The 20,035-nt window shown below is 42.4% G+C and overlaps 1 protein-coding gene across 1 annotated transcript in view; it reads left to right on the top strand.

Annotated features, from left to right (window-relative positions):
- The first annotated feature begins 9,009 nt into the window (after positions 1-9,009).
- The window catches only part of LOC109865818 (uncharacterized), a 28,470-nt gene continuing 17,444 nt past the window's right edge, over positions 9,010-20,035 (top strand). Inside the window, exons 1-6 of the mRNA XM_020454277.2 lie at positions 9,010-9,179; positions 10,033-10,927; positions 11,164-11,344; positions 11,452-11,591; positions 11,910-12,475; positions 19,586-19,859. Of these exons, the coding sequence (XP_020309866.1) occupies positions 10,087-10,927; positions 11,164-11,344; positions 11,452-11,591; positions 11,910-12,475; positions 19,586-19,859 (2,002 nt within the window). The 5' untranslated portion in view covers positions 9,010-9,179; positions 10,033-10,086. The remainder of the gene's footprint in view (positions 9,180-10,032; positions 10,928-11,163; positions 11,345-11,451; positions 11,592-11,909; positions 12,476-19,585; positions 19,860-20,035) is intronic.

Raw genomic sequence — 20,035 nt, 5'->3', positions numbered from 1 at the left:
TAATGATGCATGTTGAATGCTGATGAGGTGTGCTTGCTGAGATGTGCTGTAAGGGTAGAGTACAGTCTCTCCCTCATTTATCAATGTCAAATACCAGCGTCATCCCTATGCCTCCCCTGGGTAGACCCTACACACACACGCACACACACACTTGGAAAAGGCATGCAAAATGCACTTATGTATGAACCACCATACACACACAGTCTTAGTTTGTCTGTGTGAGGCTTCGCTGCGTTATCCTATCACATATCTGTTGTGGTGCAAACCCTTAGAGGTTCCCATCCACTTCACAACACACTCACTACACACTACTCTAGCAAGTTTAATCCATGTTCTCCTCTGGTGGGCACTCAAGCTGCTCTCCTCTGTCCTCAAAATTGCACATTTCTCCAGTACGAGCTAATGAGGAGGAAAATTAGGTTGAGGGACACTCGGGGAAAGTCATTGGGGTCATTTGAATGAAAGGGCATACAAACATGCTGGGGGGGGGGGGGGGTGATTTACAGTATGCACTGACTGACAGACTTCAGTCAAAATCAATGTTTTTCCCCTTGATAGCTATTCCTATATCAGTTTAACAATATAATTCCCATAGATCATACATTATGAGTCCAAAGCTTCTGATCAAAGCAGCTTCATGGGTGGAGTTTATGGGGGGCTGAGTAGGGTTCTGGTCCCGCGTCTGTTGTTTGATCAATGTTTTCTTGTGGTTGGCTAAATACTCTAGGCTGGCGCATATGCTCTACCCACAGGCCAGACTGGTGCAGCTGAAATCTATCTGATGATTCAGGGATGGCAATCTTTGTCTTTCTGCCACTAGAGTGAGCCAACGCTCTGTTCAGATCCAAAACGCAGTCACACTCACTGTGATCAATTGAGCGACCTGATATCCATCCACTAGACAGAGGCCAACAGCATTCCCTGTTTGAGTGGCGATAGGTTGAATGCTGTTCTACTGCAATGCAGATTTGAAGGAGACAGAGGACTTTGAGGCTTTTGTGTTCTCTTGCTTTATGGTTTGACAATACTACAAAACCACAGGAAGCCTCTGAGTTAGGATGATAGAACCCTGTGAGTACAGTCTGAAGGACAAACAAAACTGAAAGACTGAATGGAGGGAGGGAGGGAGGGAGGGAGGGAGGGAGGGAGGGAGGGAGGGAGGGAGGGAGGGAGGGAAAGAGGAAGGGAAGAAGGGAAGAAGGAAGGAGAGAGTTATCAGGAAACATACCTTGCAAGTTTGTCTTCGCTTGGACGTTTTGAGGAGTGGAAGTTGTTTTGACAGGAAGGAAATTGAGATGCACATGAACCCACATGAACCTCACATGAAAGTCCTAGACTAGAGGAGCTGCAGTTTGCTGTATTACTCTGATGCCCAAACAAATTTGTACAACAAACATTTCTATTGACCTTTTTCCTGTCAACATCAGAGGCACAGAACCTCCTCAAAAACTGGTTGAATCAACACTGTTACCATGCCATTTCCACACAAAAAATAAAAATTGGTGATGTTCAGTCTACACTGAACAAAAATATAAATGCAACATGTAAAGTTTTGGTCCCATGTTTCATGAGCTGAAATAAAATATCCCAGAATTTTTCTAAAACGTATTTCTCTCAAATGTATTTCTCTGCACACATTTATTTACATCTCTGTTAGTGAGCATTTCTCCTTTGTCAAGATAATCCATCCAACTGGCAGATGTGGCATATCAAAAAGCTGATTAAACAGCATGATCATTACACAGGTGCACCTGGTGCTGGGGACAATAAAAGGCCACTCTAAAATGTTTTGTTTTATCACACAACACAATGCCACAGATGTTTTAAGTTTTGAGGGAGCATGCAATTGGTATGCTGACTGCAGGAATGTCCCTCAGAGCTGTTGCCAGAGAATTTAATGTTCATTTCTCTGCCGACGTCGTTTCAGAGAATTTGGCATAACGTCCAACTGGCCTTACACCTGCAGACCACGTGTAACCACATGTGGACCTCCACATCTGACTTCTTCACCTGCGTTATCGTCTGAGACCAGCAACCCCGGACAGCTGATGAAACTGAGGTGTATTTCTGTCTGTAATAAAGCCCTTGTGTGAGGAAAAACCCATTCTGATTGGCTAGGCCTGGCTTCCAAGTGGGTGGGCCTGGCCTATGCCCACCCATGGCTGCACTCCTGCCCAGTTATGTGAAATCCATAGATTAGGGCCTAATGAATTTATTTCAATTGACTGGTCAGAGACATGGCCGTGTGGTGCAAGGATGACAACCTCTCCCTCAACATGATCAAGACAAAGGAGATGATTGTGGACTACAGGAAAAGGAGGACCGAGCATGTCCCCATTCTCATCGACGGGGCTGTAGTGGAGCAGGTTGAGAGCTTTAAGTTCCTTGGTGTCCACATCACCAACCAACTGTCATGGTCCAAACACACCAAGACAGTCATGAAGAGGGCACAACAATGCTTATTCCCCCTCAGGAGACTGAAAAGATTTGGCATGGGTTCTCAGATCCTCAAAAGGTTCTACAGCTGCAACATTGAGAGCATCCGTGGTTGCATCACTGCCTGGTATGGCAACTGCTCGGCCTCCGACCGCAAGGCACTACAGAGGGTAGTACGTACGGCCCAGTACATCACTGGGGCCAAGTTTCCTGCCATCCAGGACCTCTATACCATGCAGTGTAAGCAACCCTAAAATTGTCAAAAACTCCAGCCAACATGGTCATAGACTGTTCTCTCTGCTACCACACAGAAAGTTGTACCGGAGTACCAAGTCTAGGTCCAAAAGGCTTCTTAACAACTTCTACCCCCAAGACATAAGACTCCTGAACAGCTAATCAAAAGGCTACCCGGACTAATTGCATTGTCCCCCCCTCGCTACTGTTATTTTACTGCTGCTCTTTAAATATTAGTTATTTTTCTAAGATTTTATACATTTTTATATATCATTTTTAACTTATCTATTTTTTTTTTTACTTAACACTTATTTGTCTAAAAACGGCATTTTTGGTTAAGGGCTTGTAAGCATTTCACTGTTGTATTCAGCCCATGTGACAAATAACATTTGATTTGATTTGATGTTGCGTTTATATTTTTGCTCAGTACACATGGGAATCTGACCAGATTTACAAAAAGTTATCAGTGTAAGGGAAATGTCTTTTTTTCCACCCAACTGTTGACCTAAATCCAATGACATGGTGCCATTTAATTATTTATTTTTGTGTTGAATTCACTTCAGTTGACAACTGAACCAAATATAAATCAACTAGACGTTGAAATTACGTCTGAGCCCAGTGGGAAGTGTCATCATCAACAGAGGATATGAATCACTTCCCTCCCAGGAATCTGTCTGCCCACCACAGGAGACAAGTCTTGCTCATTTTCCTTGCTTGACAGTTTAATTTACCTCTTGGCAGGCCCACAATGGAGTCCCAGTCAATGGGTTTGAGACTTCGGCATTTCCATGTAAAGGACCCACGACGACCAACATGTGAAGTTGATAGGAGCATTTCAAAATGGGTGTCAAGTGAAAGTTAAGAGTCTATATTTGTAGGAAATTAAAGCATTTTTTAAATTTTTATAATTTCCATCTTAAAAAATAATAATAATTGAAGGCTTTGATTTCTGGTCAAACGGATGGGAAAGGGGTCTAAGAAAACATATCAGAAAAATTCTTAGGGTATTAGAAATATGTCAAAACACAATGTTGAAGTACAGACCCTTGTCAACTATACTGAACAAAAATATAAACGCAACATGCAACAATTTCAAATACTACTGAGTTACAGTTTATATCAGTCAATTGAAATGAATTCATTAGGTCCTTATTTATGGGTTTCACATGACTAGGAATATATATATATGCATCTGTTGGTCACATATACATTTTTAAAAAGGTAGGGTGTGGATCAGAACCAGTCAGTATCTGGTGTGACCAACATTTGTCTCATGCAGAGCGACACATCTCTTTCGCACAGAGTTGATCAGGCTGTTGATTTTGGCCTGTGGAATGTTGACCCACTCATCTTCAATGGCTGTGCGAAGTTGCTGAATATTGGAGGGGACTGTGAAAATGCTGTCATACACGTTGATACAGAGCATCCCAAACATGCTCAACGGGTAACATGCCTCAGTATGCAGGCCATGGAAGAATTGAGACATTTTCAGCTTCCAGGAATCATGTACAGATCCTTGTGACATGGGGCTGTGTATTATCATGCTGAAACATGAGGTGATGGCGGGGATGAATGGCACGACAATGGGCCTCACGATCTCTTCACGGTATCTCTGTGTATTAAAATTGCCATCGATAACATGCAATTGTGTTTGTGAAGCCGGGTGTGGAGGTCCTAGGCTGGTGTGGTTACACGTGGTCTGTGATTGTGAGGCTGGTTGGACGTACTGCCAAATTCTCTAAAATGACTTTGGAGGTGGCTTATGGTTGAAAAATGAACATTCAAGTATCTGGCAACAGCTCTGGTGGACATTCCTGCAGTCAGCATGCCAATTGGACGCTCCCTCAAAACTTCATACATCTGTGGCATTGTGTTGTGTGACAAAACTGCACATTTTAGTGGCCTTTCGTTTTCCCAGCACAAGGTGCACCTGTAGAATGATCATGCTGTTTAGTCAGATTCTTGATATGCCACACCTGTCAGGTGGATTATCTTGGCAAAGCAGAAAAGCTCACTAACATGGATGTAAACAAATTTGTGCACAACATGAGAGAAATAAGCTTTTTGTGCGTAAGGAACATTTCTGGGAAATTTTATTCAATACTCGGTACTGCCACTTTATATTTTTGTTCAGTGTAATATCAACACTTATACTTAGTTTTGGAGAAATAATATGCCTTCTAAACATTGCCTAGTGTCTTGTCATTCCGTTACCAAAAACCCACATATCTTTAAGATCTTTTCTAATTTCTCTCCCCAACGAGGAGGGAGGATAATGAAAGTTCACAGTAGTATCTAGTAAAGGTAGACCTAACAATTAGGTGTAGTGCTTGTACTAATATCAATTTCATTTAAATTAAGTGATAAACAAATGTTGTTACCAAATCAGGAACAGAATTACCTACAAATCAGTAACAGAGTTACTGCAATTAAATGGGCTATAATGGTAAATCATAGTAGCTACAAACCAGGGTTGGGTCACCTGCTACTGTCCTCCCTTGCACTGGCATACTGTTTTTCAGCTCATAATTGTTCTCTTTCTCTTTCTGTCTTCTGGTAGTCAAGGCAAGAGTGTGAAAACAATCTGGACAACCTTTTGCTCTCCCTCTCTCTCTGCCTTTCTCCCTCCAATTATTGTCACCCTCTTACTGACACCTACCCATGAGCCCCCTCTTTTGATTTACTGTAACCAGCATCCGCATCTTCTGCTCCAAAAAGTGGAGACTTCACTGTTGTTGAGTGTATTGGGGAAAGCAAAGCCAACAAATCACTCAAATGTAACACATGTAAATACCATTGAGAGTGATGACATACATGATGCACAATTCTACAGAAAGTGATTTGTCTCCATAATTATTATTTTTAAAAGTAGCCTTTAATTAACCAGGCAAGTCAGTTAAGAACACATTCTTATTTACAATGACGTTCTACAACGGACAAACTCAGACGAAGCTGGGCCAATTGTGCACCGCCCTATGGGACCAATCACAGCCCGGTTGTGATACAGCCTGGATCATTAACAAGCCCACTGACGCTTACGGCTTCCAACACTGGTAGCAGACAATAAATAACATTTTCATTTTGCAGAGGCCATCCCTGAGGTAAACTACGACCAGAATGAGTGTCTGTGTGTCTGGCCTACATGTATTTTTCGTCTGGAAAATGACTCTGAAAACCTTTTCTTTCTTTTTTTACACCAAAGGGGAAGGCTTTGAAATGAGCCTTTGATATATCAGGCTACAACAGATAATGTTTAAAACCTACCAGGGTTAAGGTGAACACGTATGCCTACAAATGCATATTTAAATGTATGCATAAGATACATGTAATAAGCCACAAAGAGAACATAAGGAATTAACTGGTAATAAAGTATTATAATCCTTTATAAGGCAATACATTTTTCAGTTGCAATGTTTGAACCCACAGGCTTTTAAAAATAATTGGTATTTCTTTAACACATTACACATGTCCTGAATGCCTTGAGACCATCGGGTCTGTTGTGCTACTGCATCAGGACTGTGCATATAGGGCCATCTTGAGGTTTTAAAATGAAATACAATGTAATGACGTGACAAAAACACTGTCATGCACTGGTTTTCGGTTATTTTATTCTAAACTGCATTAATTGTTCCAGTGAGCTGATTGGGTGTTCCAATTAGAGTAGCTCAGGGGATTCAGGTGATAGTAATCAAAGGCTTAGCCCAAAAACAGAAGTGCATGGAATATGGGCTCATACTGTGTAAATTGAACAACGTGTTAGAAAGTATTTTGTTTTATTCTTGTTTTGAACATAGATTCATACCAAATTTGTTTTAACACTTTCACATACCAAAGCAGGTTAATTTCCCGATCCTTATAGGTGTACACGCAACATATTGCAGATCTATATGTCTGAAGTGAATTTAACATGTGGTACATATCTTTACACATCTTGGTATTATGGGAGGACAACAAACACTTCTGGTTGTGTTACAGATGTGTTCATTTGAGAAAAGGGCTATACCACAGTCCAGTCCAAGATCATTAACCAAGACCCAGGATGAAGAGAACCAGCTTTGTAGGGAAGAGCAAGTACTTAACAGTTGATATACCCTTTGTAAATGGACATCTTGCAACCAAATATCCTAGCTCATATTGGAGAAAGGGTACCTTTATAAAATTAGAAATGTGAATGAATCATTTTTGGGTTTGATGTGTACTAAAGGGTGAGATCATTTAAAACCTCAACAAAGACGCAATTTGACCACAGGTTCCTCATTTCTCTGGAAACTAGATCATACTTCAACAGCAACTGAAGGCAAACAACTTCTCTTAGAAAATGGCCTATGTGGGATCGATATTAGTCAAACGCTTATTCTAGTGTCAAAATGTACTACAAAGTGTAAATAGGATCATGTTGGTCATAAAGTCAGTCTCATCCAAAATTGAGATTTGCAAGATAATTAGGAAAAAAATATGTATTTTGCTGAATGAAGGGTACTGTAACAGTTTTGATTTTATCTCAAAACCTGTAAAAAAAAACTCTAACCTAGCAAAAACCTAAAACTGACCTTCACCAAACCCTTAACCTAACTTTAATCCCCCAAAATTATTCTGAAATTAAATATCGGTTTGGGTGTGAGGCATGCCCTTATAACCTTTTCCCATTCCCTAATGAGAAGTTGAAACCAAGGCTAAATCAGGAATTTCAGTTCCCTTTAAAGGATGACTGCAGTTCCTGATTTGGCTTTGTTTGAGATTTGGTTTATTAAGAAATGCTAGCAGCCATAGTGCCCCACAGTGGAGGTGTCATAATACCCATAAAACAAGTTGGTCAAACAGCGAAATGGTTCCAATCATTTTTTCACCATTCATTTTTAAATTAGCATTTCAAAAACCGCTCTGTGCTCACAGGGGGGGAAAAAGGCTCAAAATTCCCTCCATTTGTGTCACTACCTGGATCTACTATTTGGTTTTGAAGTATTGAAACCAAACCATATGATTTGAATGAAAAGTATTTGAATAAACATGAAAAGGTGAATGTAAGCAGTGCTCATCATTTCAAATAGGCGACATGTCATATTAAACAGCATATAAACACTGGAGAGTAGCGGAAAATATCCTCTATACACTTGCAGAACCACTGGGGACGCTAAACACCCTTTTAGCCACTCTTGCCAGGGTTTTATGAAAAATAACCCATTCAATAAATGACACAATGAAAATGGGACAATATTTTCATGTTGCACGTCTTTTAGTTGTCTCAATGTATAGTTGGTTTGAGGTTTTGAGGTCATTGAAATTTGGAGCTATTGACCTTTTAAAAAGTATCCCATGTATATTGTGTAATTTACTGACGGTCCCTAACTAGCCCATAGGGATATCAAATGTCACACCAAATTGACCATGGGTATTATGATCAGAATGGTCATTTGCATCTGTGCACAGAATATATGATTACTTGGGTGCTGCCAGCTGTGGGCATGAGGGAAGAATTCCATAAACCCAACCCACGGGAAAACGTACAATACCCTTCATTATTTTGCAAATATCCGTTTTGGACGAGAACGACTTTATGACCAAAATTATCATATTTACACTGTAGTCAATTTTGACAGTAGAATACATGTTTCTTACTCATATCAATGCCACATATTACATTTTAAAAACGAGAAGTTGCTTTAATTAAGGTGCATTCACTCTTGAAGTCAGCCGTTTTCAAAACCTCAATAGGAAAAATTATTCAGCGCAGATATACGACTAGACATTGTTGTTTAGACAATATTATACACCTGTTGTATTCAGTGCATGTAACAAATACAACTGATTTGATTTGAATAAAATAAAGTAACTTTAATGTCCAAACTACAATGTAAAATGGCAGATGTGGAAAGTCAGGGGTAGACTTGGCCCTACATTTAGAGACACTTGTGAATCGTAAAAATATGTGATTCATATTTTTCTTCATGCTCGTTAACCAAGAACATATTAGATTAGGTCACCCAGCTAGGAATAGCCAACTTGTTGGTGCTCCGTGGCCAAGGTGTTTCGCAGTCCTTGTGGATTCTCAGGGTCCTACAGGCCATATAAATCAACGTGTAGGTCAACGTTCCCCGAAAATATTTGAAAATATTTGAAAATTAAAATATTTAAAAAGTCCCACCTTGCCTCCTTTAATAAAAATGTAAACACGCCAAAATCTAATAAAATCACTTTTCTAAACATAAGGCCAATATATCCTTTTTTTGGTGTAAAACACAGGCAGACCACAGAGCTGAATTTGAATGGGATGGAATGTTACGCAGCACGAGAAGGATACCCGAGGATCATCCCCCCCCCCCCCCCCCGAACGCCCACGCACGGGAGAGGGGGGAGAAAGTGCTTTGTCAATGTGGACAGACGACGCTGGGAGCGGCAGAGATTGAAACAAAGTTTACTATTATATCTCTCGGAATAATAAAGCAGATTTGTTTGGATTGGAAACATAGTTTCAATACTCCCTTCGTCGTGGACTGGGACACTGAAATACAGTAAGTCACGTCGCTACTTTGTAACCCTAACCCTGTGTGGCACAGATGAACTCGAATGACAACCGTTTCGTCGCTGAGATAGCGATAGCCGTGACTTGAATATCGTCTTCTATGCAACAAGTAGTGGTCTTGAATGGGGTTTTAACTGAAGATAATCCGTTCCAGTATTTACACTCTATAGCTACAGAGCACGTATAGTAGCAGCCTAGTTAAGCATTTAAAAAATAAATAATTAGCAGGCAACTTTCTTCGTTTTCTATGCGCTATGATGCTCGAGCCAAAATCCACTGTCGTTGTGATTCCCTGGTCTACCGTTTGGTAAGAAACGATCGAAAATTGAATTACGCAAATTTTTATTTTAACGTTGTCTACCGAAGATTACAGCTACTATTTGGCTAATTCAAGGTCCAGGAAGCGATAAAACATGTTTTTGTCCTAGTACTAGTGAGAAAAAATAAAATACAAATCACAGTTGAACAATTTTTGCATTAATCCGCAGCCACGGCCTAAATTAATTTGGATGAAATAAATGTATCCTTAGTCTACGTGTGCTTTCCAAGAAATGCAGGATTTACCCACACTGTAACTCATAAGAGACATACATTCCCGATCATCTTCCTGTTTTTGGCGACTCAATCATCAGATACTACTAGCCTAGAATGCAACATGCATTCTGTCTATTTTTGTAAAAACCGATAAACAGTCATGTAGTTTTGAGTTTGCCCCTTGTCTGGGTAGTGAAGACCGTTATGATATCCTCACCACAACATCATTTCAACCTTCTGTGATTTCTAGTCAATATTTGTTGTTTTTGTGCCTCAAAAGTTTCTTCTTAATTTTCTTCATCTTTCAGACTTTCAACCCTTAATGCATTTTAGCACTGACATTTTTGGGGAAGTAGTTAACCATGATGGTAAGACTGACCCTTCGCCTGGTCGCAACATACGCTGTCTGCCTGTCCGTGTGTCTGGTTGCGTCAGTCCGGGGAGATCCCTGCCTCATCATCAGTGAAGTCAACGCAGACAACCCCAAACTGGACACCACTGAGTTTGTTGAGCTCTACCACACCAGTGGCCAGAGGGCCTCACTGGAAGGCTACACCCTGGTGTTCTACAATGGAAACGGAAACATAGCCTACAAAGTATTGGACCTGAAGGGCCACACCACAGACGACCGGGGCTTCTTCCTGGTTGGCTCGGTGGACATGCAGCCAAAACCGGCCATCCCCCTCCCACCCAACACCGTCCAGAATGGCCCGGACGCCATCGCGCTCTACCACACGTCTGCGGCACGCTACGGGGAGAAGATGAACGCCACAGCCGTGGGGCTGGTGGATGCCATCGTGTACATGACGCGGCGGTCCGGGGGCGCAGAGGTCCTGGCTGAGACGTTGACACCTGGGGAGTCGGCCTTCGTGGAGGACGAGGGGGCCCATGAGGGGGATGAATCCATCGAAAGGTGCCTGATCTCTGGGGAAAGCTGGGGCTTCCAGGTGGACCTGCCATCACCTGGCCAACGCAACCGCTGCATCCCCCCTGATCCCAGCACTGCCACCACGCGTATCAGCGAGCTGAAGCTGGGAGGGGGGCAGGTGGATGGGTTTGTGGAGCTAAGCGAGTCCCAGGCTGCAGGGCCTCTGGTGCTGCTGGTGCTGGACGGGCGGACGGACATGGTCAGCGAGAGTGTCGACGTGCACACCTCCAGGGAAGGCCTGATCTCCATCACCATCGACAAGAACAACATGAAAGGTCAGTGAACCTGTACCTGGAGGAGCTCCTACTGGTCTTCAGGGCTGAGAAAAGCTTCATATCTCTTCATTGGGAGGTCTTGCAGAGATTTCTATGAGTCAAGGAGCTGGACCTGTGTATTTTGTGTGTGAAATTATATCTACGCAAATTGTTTCACGTCCTGTGTATGAAAAGTGCCGTGTTTGTTGGTGTGGAAGCTATGTTGAGTGATTAAGTTCTACTATGTTATACATCAGGAGATGAGTCGGGGGCAGTGGCGTTGTACAGTGGCAAGGCCTCGGACTTCCCTGTAGGCAGCCCCCTGAGCCAGACGCAGCCCCTAGACGCCTTTGTGTTCGCTGGACCAGGAAACCAACCCAGCGCCAACCTCACAGAGACCCTTATACCAGGCAGACAGCCCTATCAGCTCAGCGCCAGGTAATCCACCCACCCATACTCATCCAGCCAGCCACCCATCCATCTATCACCCATCCATCCATTTATCTTTCTTAGGCTGAAGTACTAACCTTGCTGGTCTTTCTCAGGTTTGGGGAAGGAGGCCTCTACCTCAGTCGCTGTGGTGTGGCCAGTTGGACCAGAGACCCTGGTGTATTCTGGGAAGCGCCACAAACCCCCGGACAGCCCAACCAGTGCCCATGGCCAAAGATCTGCCCTCACGCCACTGGTGAGTGTTACATATTTCGCTATCACACTGACACCTTTACATTGGGGATGCTTTCGATTGGTGATACACATTAGTGCTTATAGGCAAATCGATTAGCTTCTAATCAGTCATAGCCAATTAAATTCAATAAACATTTAGGATAATGAACATACATTAAATAGAGTATAATTGCTATCTAACAATATGTGTTTACAAACATGTGTATAAAATAAATTTAATGTAAATAGTTACCAAATTGAGGAGACAATATAATGTATCCAAATAGTAGTGAGTTTTGACCTGTTGCTATTTGGTAAATCTAATTTTTCCGCTCTTCAGTGGTCCCTGGAGGTACGGAAGTGCCCCCTCACCTCCCTCCCTGGGGTCGTGGAGACTTTCTAATCAGCGAGGTAAATGCTGACAACCCGGGCTCAGCCGAGGATGGCGAGTTCATCGAGCTGTGGCACCCGTCGGGCCGCCGCGTCTCTCTGCAGGCCGTGTGGCTCCTCCTGTTCAGCGGACACAACAGCAAGCCCTACCGTGAGATCAGCCTCACAGGCCACTTCACCACTGCCCAGGGCTACTTCCTGGTGGGCAGTGATAGGCTGGTCCCAGCCCCCTCTATCCGCCTGCCACCCAACACCATCCAGAACGGACCGGACGCAGTGGCCCTGTACCGCAGCCCCTTCGGCCCGCCCTCTGCCTTTCAGACAGGGATCCCCACCCAGGGGTTGCTAGACGCGGTGGTGTACCGGCTGAGGGGCTCGGACAAGGACACCCAGGAGCTGAGCGATGCGTTGACCCCAGGACAGCTCCCCCTGCTGGAGGACTCGGACGTGCAGCCAGGAGACGAGGCCTTGAGCCGCTGTAACGGCCTCCTGCCCGCCGACCAGTCTGCTTTCGTGGTGAGGACCCCTTTCTGTATTACATCAGCAGAGGCTATTTTCCAGAGTGCCTTAGCAATGGTACACTGAACAAAAAGATAAACCCAAGATTGTAAAGTGTTGGGCCCATGTTTCATGAGCTGAAGTAGATCCCAGACATTTTCCAAATGCACAAAAAACTTATTCTATCAAACTGTGTGTGCAAATTTGTTTACATCCCTGTTAGTGAGAATTTCTCCTTTGCCAAGATAATCCATCCAGCTGACAGGTGTGGCATATAAAGAAGCTGATTAAACAATATGATCATTACTAGGGTTGCACATTTTGGGGAATATTCAGAGGTGGAAACTTTCTGTGGGAGTACATGGGAATTAATGGGAATATATGCAAATGAATATTAATACCATTTAAATGTAGATGTCATATGGAGACAGAAACATAAACCTTTTACCATATTTTTTATATTTTTTATTTCACCTTTATTTAACCAGGTAGGCTAGTTGAGAACAAGTTCTCATTTACAACTGCAACCTGGCCAAGATGAAGCATAGCCGTGTGAACAGACAACAACACAGAGTTACACATGGAGTAAACAATAAACAAGTCAATAACACAGTAGAAAGAACAAAGAGTCTATATACATTGTGTGCAAAAGGCATGAGGAGGTAGGCGAATAATTACAATTTTGCAGATTAACACTGGAGTGATAAATGATCAGATGGTCATGTGCAGGTAGAGATACTGGTCATAAGTAGACCTAATTGCAAATGATTATATCCTTCCAATAGAAATAAAAACTATTTAGTTACGAATTGAACTTTAATTAAATGAGTTGACTCTTCACATGGGATGATTTCACTGAACAACAAAAGAAAGGGAATATTGAATGATCCCCAATGATCCATCGCATCTCCCAAAAACATTTTCAACGTAAAATGATAGTCTAGAAGCTAAAGCTTTGGTTGTCTTCCTCTCAGGCTTCCATGTCTTCTCCCTGGACCTCCTCAATGTCCACCTCTTGAACATCAGACTCTGAGGTCTCATCTTCACTGTCATTTTCCAACCTTGTTGAGGTTAGCTTGTTGTCTAGCTCAATAAGCCTCAAATTTGCCCTGATGGCAACCAGTTGTTCAACCCTTGTATTGGTCAGCCTGTTGCGTGCTTTGGTGTTCGTGTTCCCAAACAAGGACCAGTTGCGCTCTGAGGCGGCTGATGTTGGTGGGATTTGGAGGATGATAGAGGCAACAGAGGAAAGAGCCTCAGATCCACAAAGTCCATTCCACCAGGTGGCTGATGAGATATGTTGGCACGACTGCCATATTGCATCTCCATTCCAAAGCCCTTACTTGGAAGTGTACTTCGCCAGACTGCCAAGAACCTTGCCTTCATCCAGGCCAAGGTGGCGAGACATGGTAGTGATGATACCATAGGCCTTGTTGATCTCTGCACCAGATAGGATGCTCTTGCCAGCATACATATATATTTATTTTCTTACATTACAAGCCGAGTCTGAACATCAGACAGGATGGCATTGTCTCCCTCGAACCGTGCAATGGCTACTGCTATAGGTTTCAGGAGTTTCAGGCTTACCACTCTCTCCCAAAATACATAATCCGGGAGGATCCTCTTGATTGGACTGGCCGTATTGGCAGACTGTGATATGGCCATTTCTTGGCGAGATTCCTTCCCCTCCAGGAGACTGTCAAACATGATGAAAACACCACCCCAACGGGTGTTGCTGGGCAGCTTCAATGTGGTGCTCTTATTCTTTGCTTGGTGAGGTAGATTGCAGCTATAACTTGATGACCCTTCACACACCTAACAATTTCCTTGGCTCTATAGTAGGGTGTATCCATTGTTTTCAGTGCCATGATGTTCTTGAGCGGATTCAATGCATGAGCAGCACAGCTAATGGGTGTGATGTGAGGGAAGGACTCCTCCACTTTAGACCAAGCAGCCTTCATGTTCGCAGCATTGTCTGTCACCAGTGCAAATACCTTCTGTTGTCCAAGGTCATTTTTGACTGCCTTCAGCTCATCTTCAGTGTAGAGACCGGTGTGTCTGTTGTCCCTTGTGTCTGTGCTCTTGTAGAATACTGATTGAGGAGTGGAGATGATGTAGTTAATTATTCGTTGCCTATGAACATTCGACCACCCATCAGTCTACTTTCTCTATGATTTTCTTGACTTTCACTTGAACTCTGCATCCAGCAAATGAGTAGATAAAGCAGGTCTGGTTGGAGGAGTGTATGCTGGGCGAAGAACATTCAGAAATCTCTTCCAATTAGAGGCCGACCGATTATGATTTTTCAACGCCAATACCGATTATTGGAGGACCAAAAAAACCCGATACCGATTTATCGGCCGATTTAAAATAAAATAAGGAAATGTATTTGTAATAATGACAATTACAACAATATTGAATGAACACCTATTTTAACTTAATATAATACATCAATAAAATCAATTTAGCCTCAAATAAATAATGAAACATGTTCAATTTGGTTTAAATAATGCAAAAACAAAGTGTTGGAGAAGAAAGTAAAAGTGCAATATGTGTCATGTAAAAAAGCTAATGGTTAAGTTCCTTGCTCAGAACATGAGAACATATGTAAGCTGGTGGTTCCTTTTAACATGAGTCTTCAATATTCCCAGGTAAGAAGTTTTAGGTTGTAGTTATTATAAGAATTATAGGACTATTTCTCTCTATACCATTTGTATTTCATATACCTTTGACTATTGGATGTTCTTATAGACACTTTAGTATTGCCAGTGTAACAGTATAGCTTCCATCCCTCTCCTCGCCCCTACCTGGGCTCGAACCAGGAACACATCGACAACAGCCACCCTCGAAGCATCGTTACCCATTGCGCCACAAAATCCGCGGCCCTTGCAGAGCAACGTGAACAACTACTCCAAGTCTCAGAGCGAGTGACATTTGAAACGCTATTAGCGCGCACCTCGCTAATTAGCTAGCCATTTCACATCGGTTATACCTAACATCGGGAGTTGATAGGCTTGACGTCATAAACAGCTCATTGCTTGAAGCATTGCGAAGAGCTGCTGGCAAAACGCACAAAAGTGCTGTTTGAATGAATGCTTACGAGCCTGCTGCTGCCTACCATCGCTCAGTCAGACTGCTCTATCAAATATCATAATCATAATAACACACAGAAATGGGAGCCTTTGGTCATTAATATGGTCGAATCCGGAAACTATCATTTAGAAAACAAAACGTTTATTATTTCAGTGAAATACGGAACCGTTGCATATTTTATCTAACGGGTGGCATCCCTAAGTCAAAATATTGCTGTTACATTGTACAACCTTCAATGTTATGTCATAATTACGTAAAATTCTGGCAAATTAGTTCACAACGAGCCAGGCGGCCCAAACTGTTGCATATACCCTGACTCTGTGTGCAATAAACGCAAGAGAAGTGACACAATTTTACCTGGTTAATATTGCCTGCTAAACTGGATTTCTTTTAGCTAAATATGCAGGTTTAAAAATATATACTTCTGTGTATTGATTTTAAGAAAGACATTGATGTTTATGGTTAGGTACATTCGTGCAACGATTGTGCTTTTTTTGCAAATGTGCTTTTGTTAAATCATCCCCCGTTTGGCGAAGTTGGCTGTCTTTGTTAGGAAGAAATAGTCTTCACACAGTTCGCAACGAGCCCGGCGGCCCAAACTGCTGAATATACCCTGACTCTGTTGCAAGAGAAGTGACACAATTTACCTAGTTAAAAGAAATTCATGTTAGCAGGCAATATTAACTAAATATGCAGGTTTAAAAAATATATACTTGTGTATTGATTTGAATGTGTTTATGGTTAGGTACACGGAGTAACGACAGTCCTTTTTCGCGAATGCGCACCGCATCGATTATATGCAATGTGTAGTTAACTAGTGATTATGATTGATTGTTTTTTACAAGATAAGTTTAATGCTAGCTAGCAACTGACCTTTGCTTCTTACTGCATTCACGTAACAGGCAGGCTCCTCGTGGAGTGCAATGTAAGGCAGGTGGTTAGAGTGTTGGACCAGTTAACCGGAAGGTTGCAAGATTGAATCCCCCGAGCTGACAAGGTAAAATCTGTCATTCTGCCCCTGAACAAGGCAGTTAATCCACCGTTCCTAGGCCGTCATTGAAAATAAGAATGTGTTCTTAACTGACTTGCCTAGTTAAATAAAGGTGTAAAAATAATAATGGCCAAATCGGTGTCCAAAAATACACATTTCCAATTGTTATGAAACCTTGAAATCGGCTCTAATTAATTGGCCATTCCGATTAATCGGTCGACCTCTACTTCCAATACACATTGCCTGTGAGCATCAGAGGTGAACCAGTTGAATACACAGCTCGAGCAAGACATTCATCAGCATTTCTCTGACAACTTTTCTCCATTGAGTCAAAAAACTTAGATTCAGGAGGACCGTGAGCTTTTGCTATTGCTATTGGTCTGATTCATAGTTTTCACCTCGAATAGAGGTAGAATGACTTTTGTCAGAGGTTGCTTGTTGTGAGTGCTGAGGGAACTTTATGCACTTGGCCAGATGATTCTGCATCTTTGTTGCATTCTTCGCATATGATTTGGCACAGTATTTGCAAACGTAAACAGCTTTTCCTTCTACATTAGCTGCAGGTAAATGTCTCCACACATCAGATAGTGCCCGTGGCATTTTCCTGTAAAGATTAGTATTTTTTTTTTTACAAATACAATGTACATATAAATAGTTAAACAGTTAGATTTAACTCCTTTGTAAGAAATGTTTTTAAATGAAACATGTATGGAAACAGGTGAATGAACACTCCTTAGTTAGCAGGCTTAAGCAAGCTAAAACCCACATGGTAGCAAAAACTAACTAGCAGAAATTGTTAACAAGTTAGAAATTATTTAAACACACAATGCTGTAGGCTACTATTTACTAGTTAACAAAAAAATCATGTTTGTCGTATAAAATATATTCACCCCACCCAGTATTATAATCCAAATTTACCAGAAAGCATGTAATCCTTGGCTCAGACAGTGTAGTAGTGTGGGCTCAATAATATCTCATTAGTGTGCAAGATCTTGAGAATCAGCTGTACATGTGATGGAAGAGTGCACTGTGCATGCAGAGGGTTGCAATTCCATTGAATTGGGGATAGTTTAACCAAAATATGCCACAAGACCTAGAATTGCCTTGTGTGTATCCCACAAAAAAGGGTCACTGTTATAAGCTAACTTTTTTGTTGAATTTATGCAAAATACCCGGGCTTATCTTCCCATGGAAAACTCCGGGAAATGTATTGAAATTTACCGGAAAGTTTCCGACCCTTTGCAACCCTATTCATTATACAGGTGCACCTTGTGCTGGGGACAATAAAAGGCCACTCTAAATTGTGCAGTTTTGTCTCAGTGCAATTCGCATGCTGACTGCAGTAATGTCCACCAAAGCTGTTGTCAGAGAATAGAATTGGTAAATTTACGTACGTGTATGGCGTAGTAGGGGCGAGTGGTTTGCTGATGTCAACGTTGTGAACAGAGTGCCCCATGGTGGCAGTGGGGTTATGGTATGGGCAGGCATAAGCTATGGACAACCAAGACATTTGCATTTTATCGATGGCAATTTGAATGCAGAGAGATACCGTGACGAGATCCTGAGGCCCATTGTCGTGCCATTCATCTGACACCATCACCTCATGTTTCAGCATGATAATGCACAACCCCTTGATGCAAGGATCTCTGCACAATTCATGGAAGCTTAAAATGTCCCTGTTCTTCCATGGCCTGCATATTCACCAGACATATCACCCATTGAGTATGTTTGGGATTCTCTGGATCGACGTGTACAACCATGTGTTCCAGTTCCCGCTAATATCCAGCAACTTCGCACAGCCATTGAAGAGGAGTGAGACAACATTCCACAGGCCACAAAAAACATGCAAAGGAGATGTGTTGCGCTGCGTGAGGCAAACTGTGGTCACACCAGATAGGGGTGTGTACCTTTTTTTTTAAGGTACCAACCTATGCATATCTGTATTCCCAGTCGTGAAATCAATAGGTTAGGGCCTAAAGAATTCATTTCAATTGTCTGATTTCCTTATATGAACCTTAACTCAGTAAAATATTTGAAGCTGTTGCATTTTATATTTTTGTTGAGTATAATTGCATAAATAAGGATGCTAAAACAACCATAATATGCCATGCCCTTTGCCCTCAATGATACTTGCAGTCTTTTCACTATAAAAATTTCTCTCTCCTCCAATTTTGTTAACTTATTGGAATGGAACCACTCTAAATCAAATGTATTGTTCATATACACATGGTTAGCAGATGTTATTGCGAGTGCAGCGAAATGCTTGTGTCGAGTACTCAGACAAAACAAGTATTGTAACGGATATGGAGAATTTCCCAAATACGAATATGACACGGGTATTTTTGTAATTATCCGTGATTGGGGGGAAAAAATAATTTTCACTTGCCAACACGCGTCTCTCTCTCCCTCAAACAGTGTGAAGTGCTGTGTGCTCCAAACAACTATTGGCTAGTTCTTCTGTCTGTAAGGAAACGGGGCGGTTGGATTAGAACAAGCCACTCTCATTTTCCCCGAACAGACACTCACACAGTCAGTCGTCTTAGGACACAAGTCTCCCCTTCTCCAAACATTGTGTATAAATTAGTCGTTGTTGTTGTTGTTCAATCTAGTTATTTCCTGTTGACTTTGCTCAGGCTATATGGTGGTTTTAGTCTGTCTACTTGGGGTTGTTTAGTAGGTCTACTTTGTCTGTCCATTGCTGACGTCGTCTGTCGTGATCCAAGCCACTGCATGCTTGCTTGCTGGGTTTTCCGATCACGAGTAAATCTGATTACGAGTATCAGGTGTGATTTAAAAAAATGGATACGATCACGAATACAAGTATGACAACATCGGCACAACTCTGTTCTAACCAGTTGTATTTTGCTCATTGTTTGGCCATTGCTTAACTAGAAAGAAAACATTTACTTATCTGGCATCTTCCCGTGTACTAGAAAGGAGATATTTCAGACGTGGCCCCAGTCTGTCTATTAGATAGCCAGGGCACCTGTTCAATTGGCAAGCTATTGTACCATTGAACGCCTATCAATTATATTGTTCTTCAGGTGGCCCCACCCACACCTCTGAGGGAGAACTCTTGTCCCCGCCCACCCCCTCCCCCTGAGGGTGTGGTCATCAGTGAGGTGGGCGGTGCTCGCTGGACCAACCACAGCCGGCAGAGGGGGTTTGTGGAGCTGCTAGGACCGCCCCTGACCTCCCTACAGGGCCTGGTCCTGACAGTGTTTGAAGAGAATCGCACCGGTACGACCATGGCCCTACCCCTGACCAGTTTCACCGACCACAACGGCTTCTACCTCATCGGGAACGTCACCGGAGCAGGTGAGAGCAGGGTGATGTTCACTAGGCATGAATCAAAAAGAAATGGTGTGAAACGGGGAGGGACTATTTGCATAACATTTTGAAACGTTTTGTTTCCCTAATAAACAGTAACCTGGATAGAAATAAACGGAACAAATATAACAAAAAATGTATATTTCTCTCACACGTTCCCTCCC

The sequence above is a fragment of the Oncorhynchus kisutch genome, linkage group LG20 (assembly GCF_002021735.2).
Source record: "Oncorhynchus kisutch isolate 150728-3 linkage group LG20, Okis_V2, whole genome shotgun sequence".
NCBI classification, from domain to species: domain Eukaryota; kingdom Metazoa; phylum Chordata; class Actinopteri; order Salmoniformes; family Salmonidae; genus Oncorhynchus; species Oncorhynchus kisutch.
The sequence above is the reverse complement of the archived record's forward strand: the minus strand, read 5'-3'. Positions and strand labels throughout refer to the sequence as shown.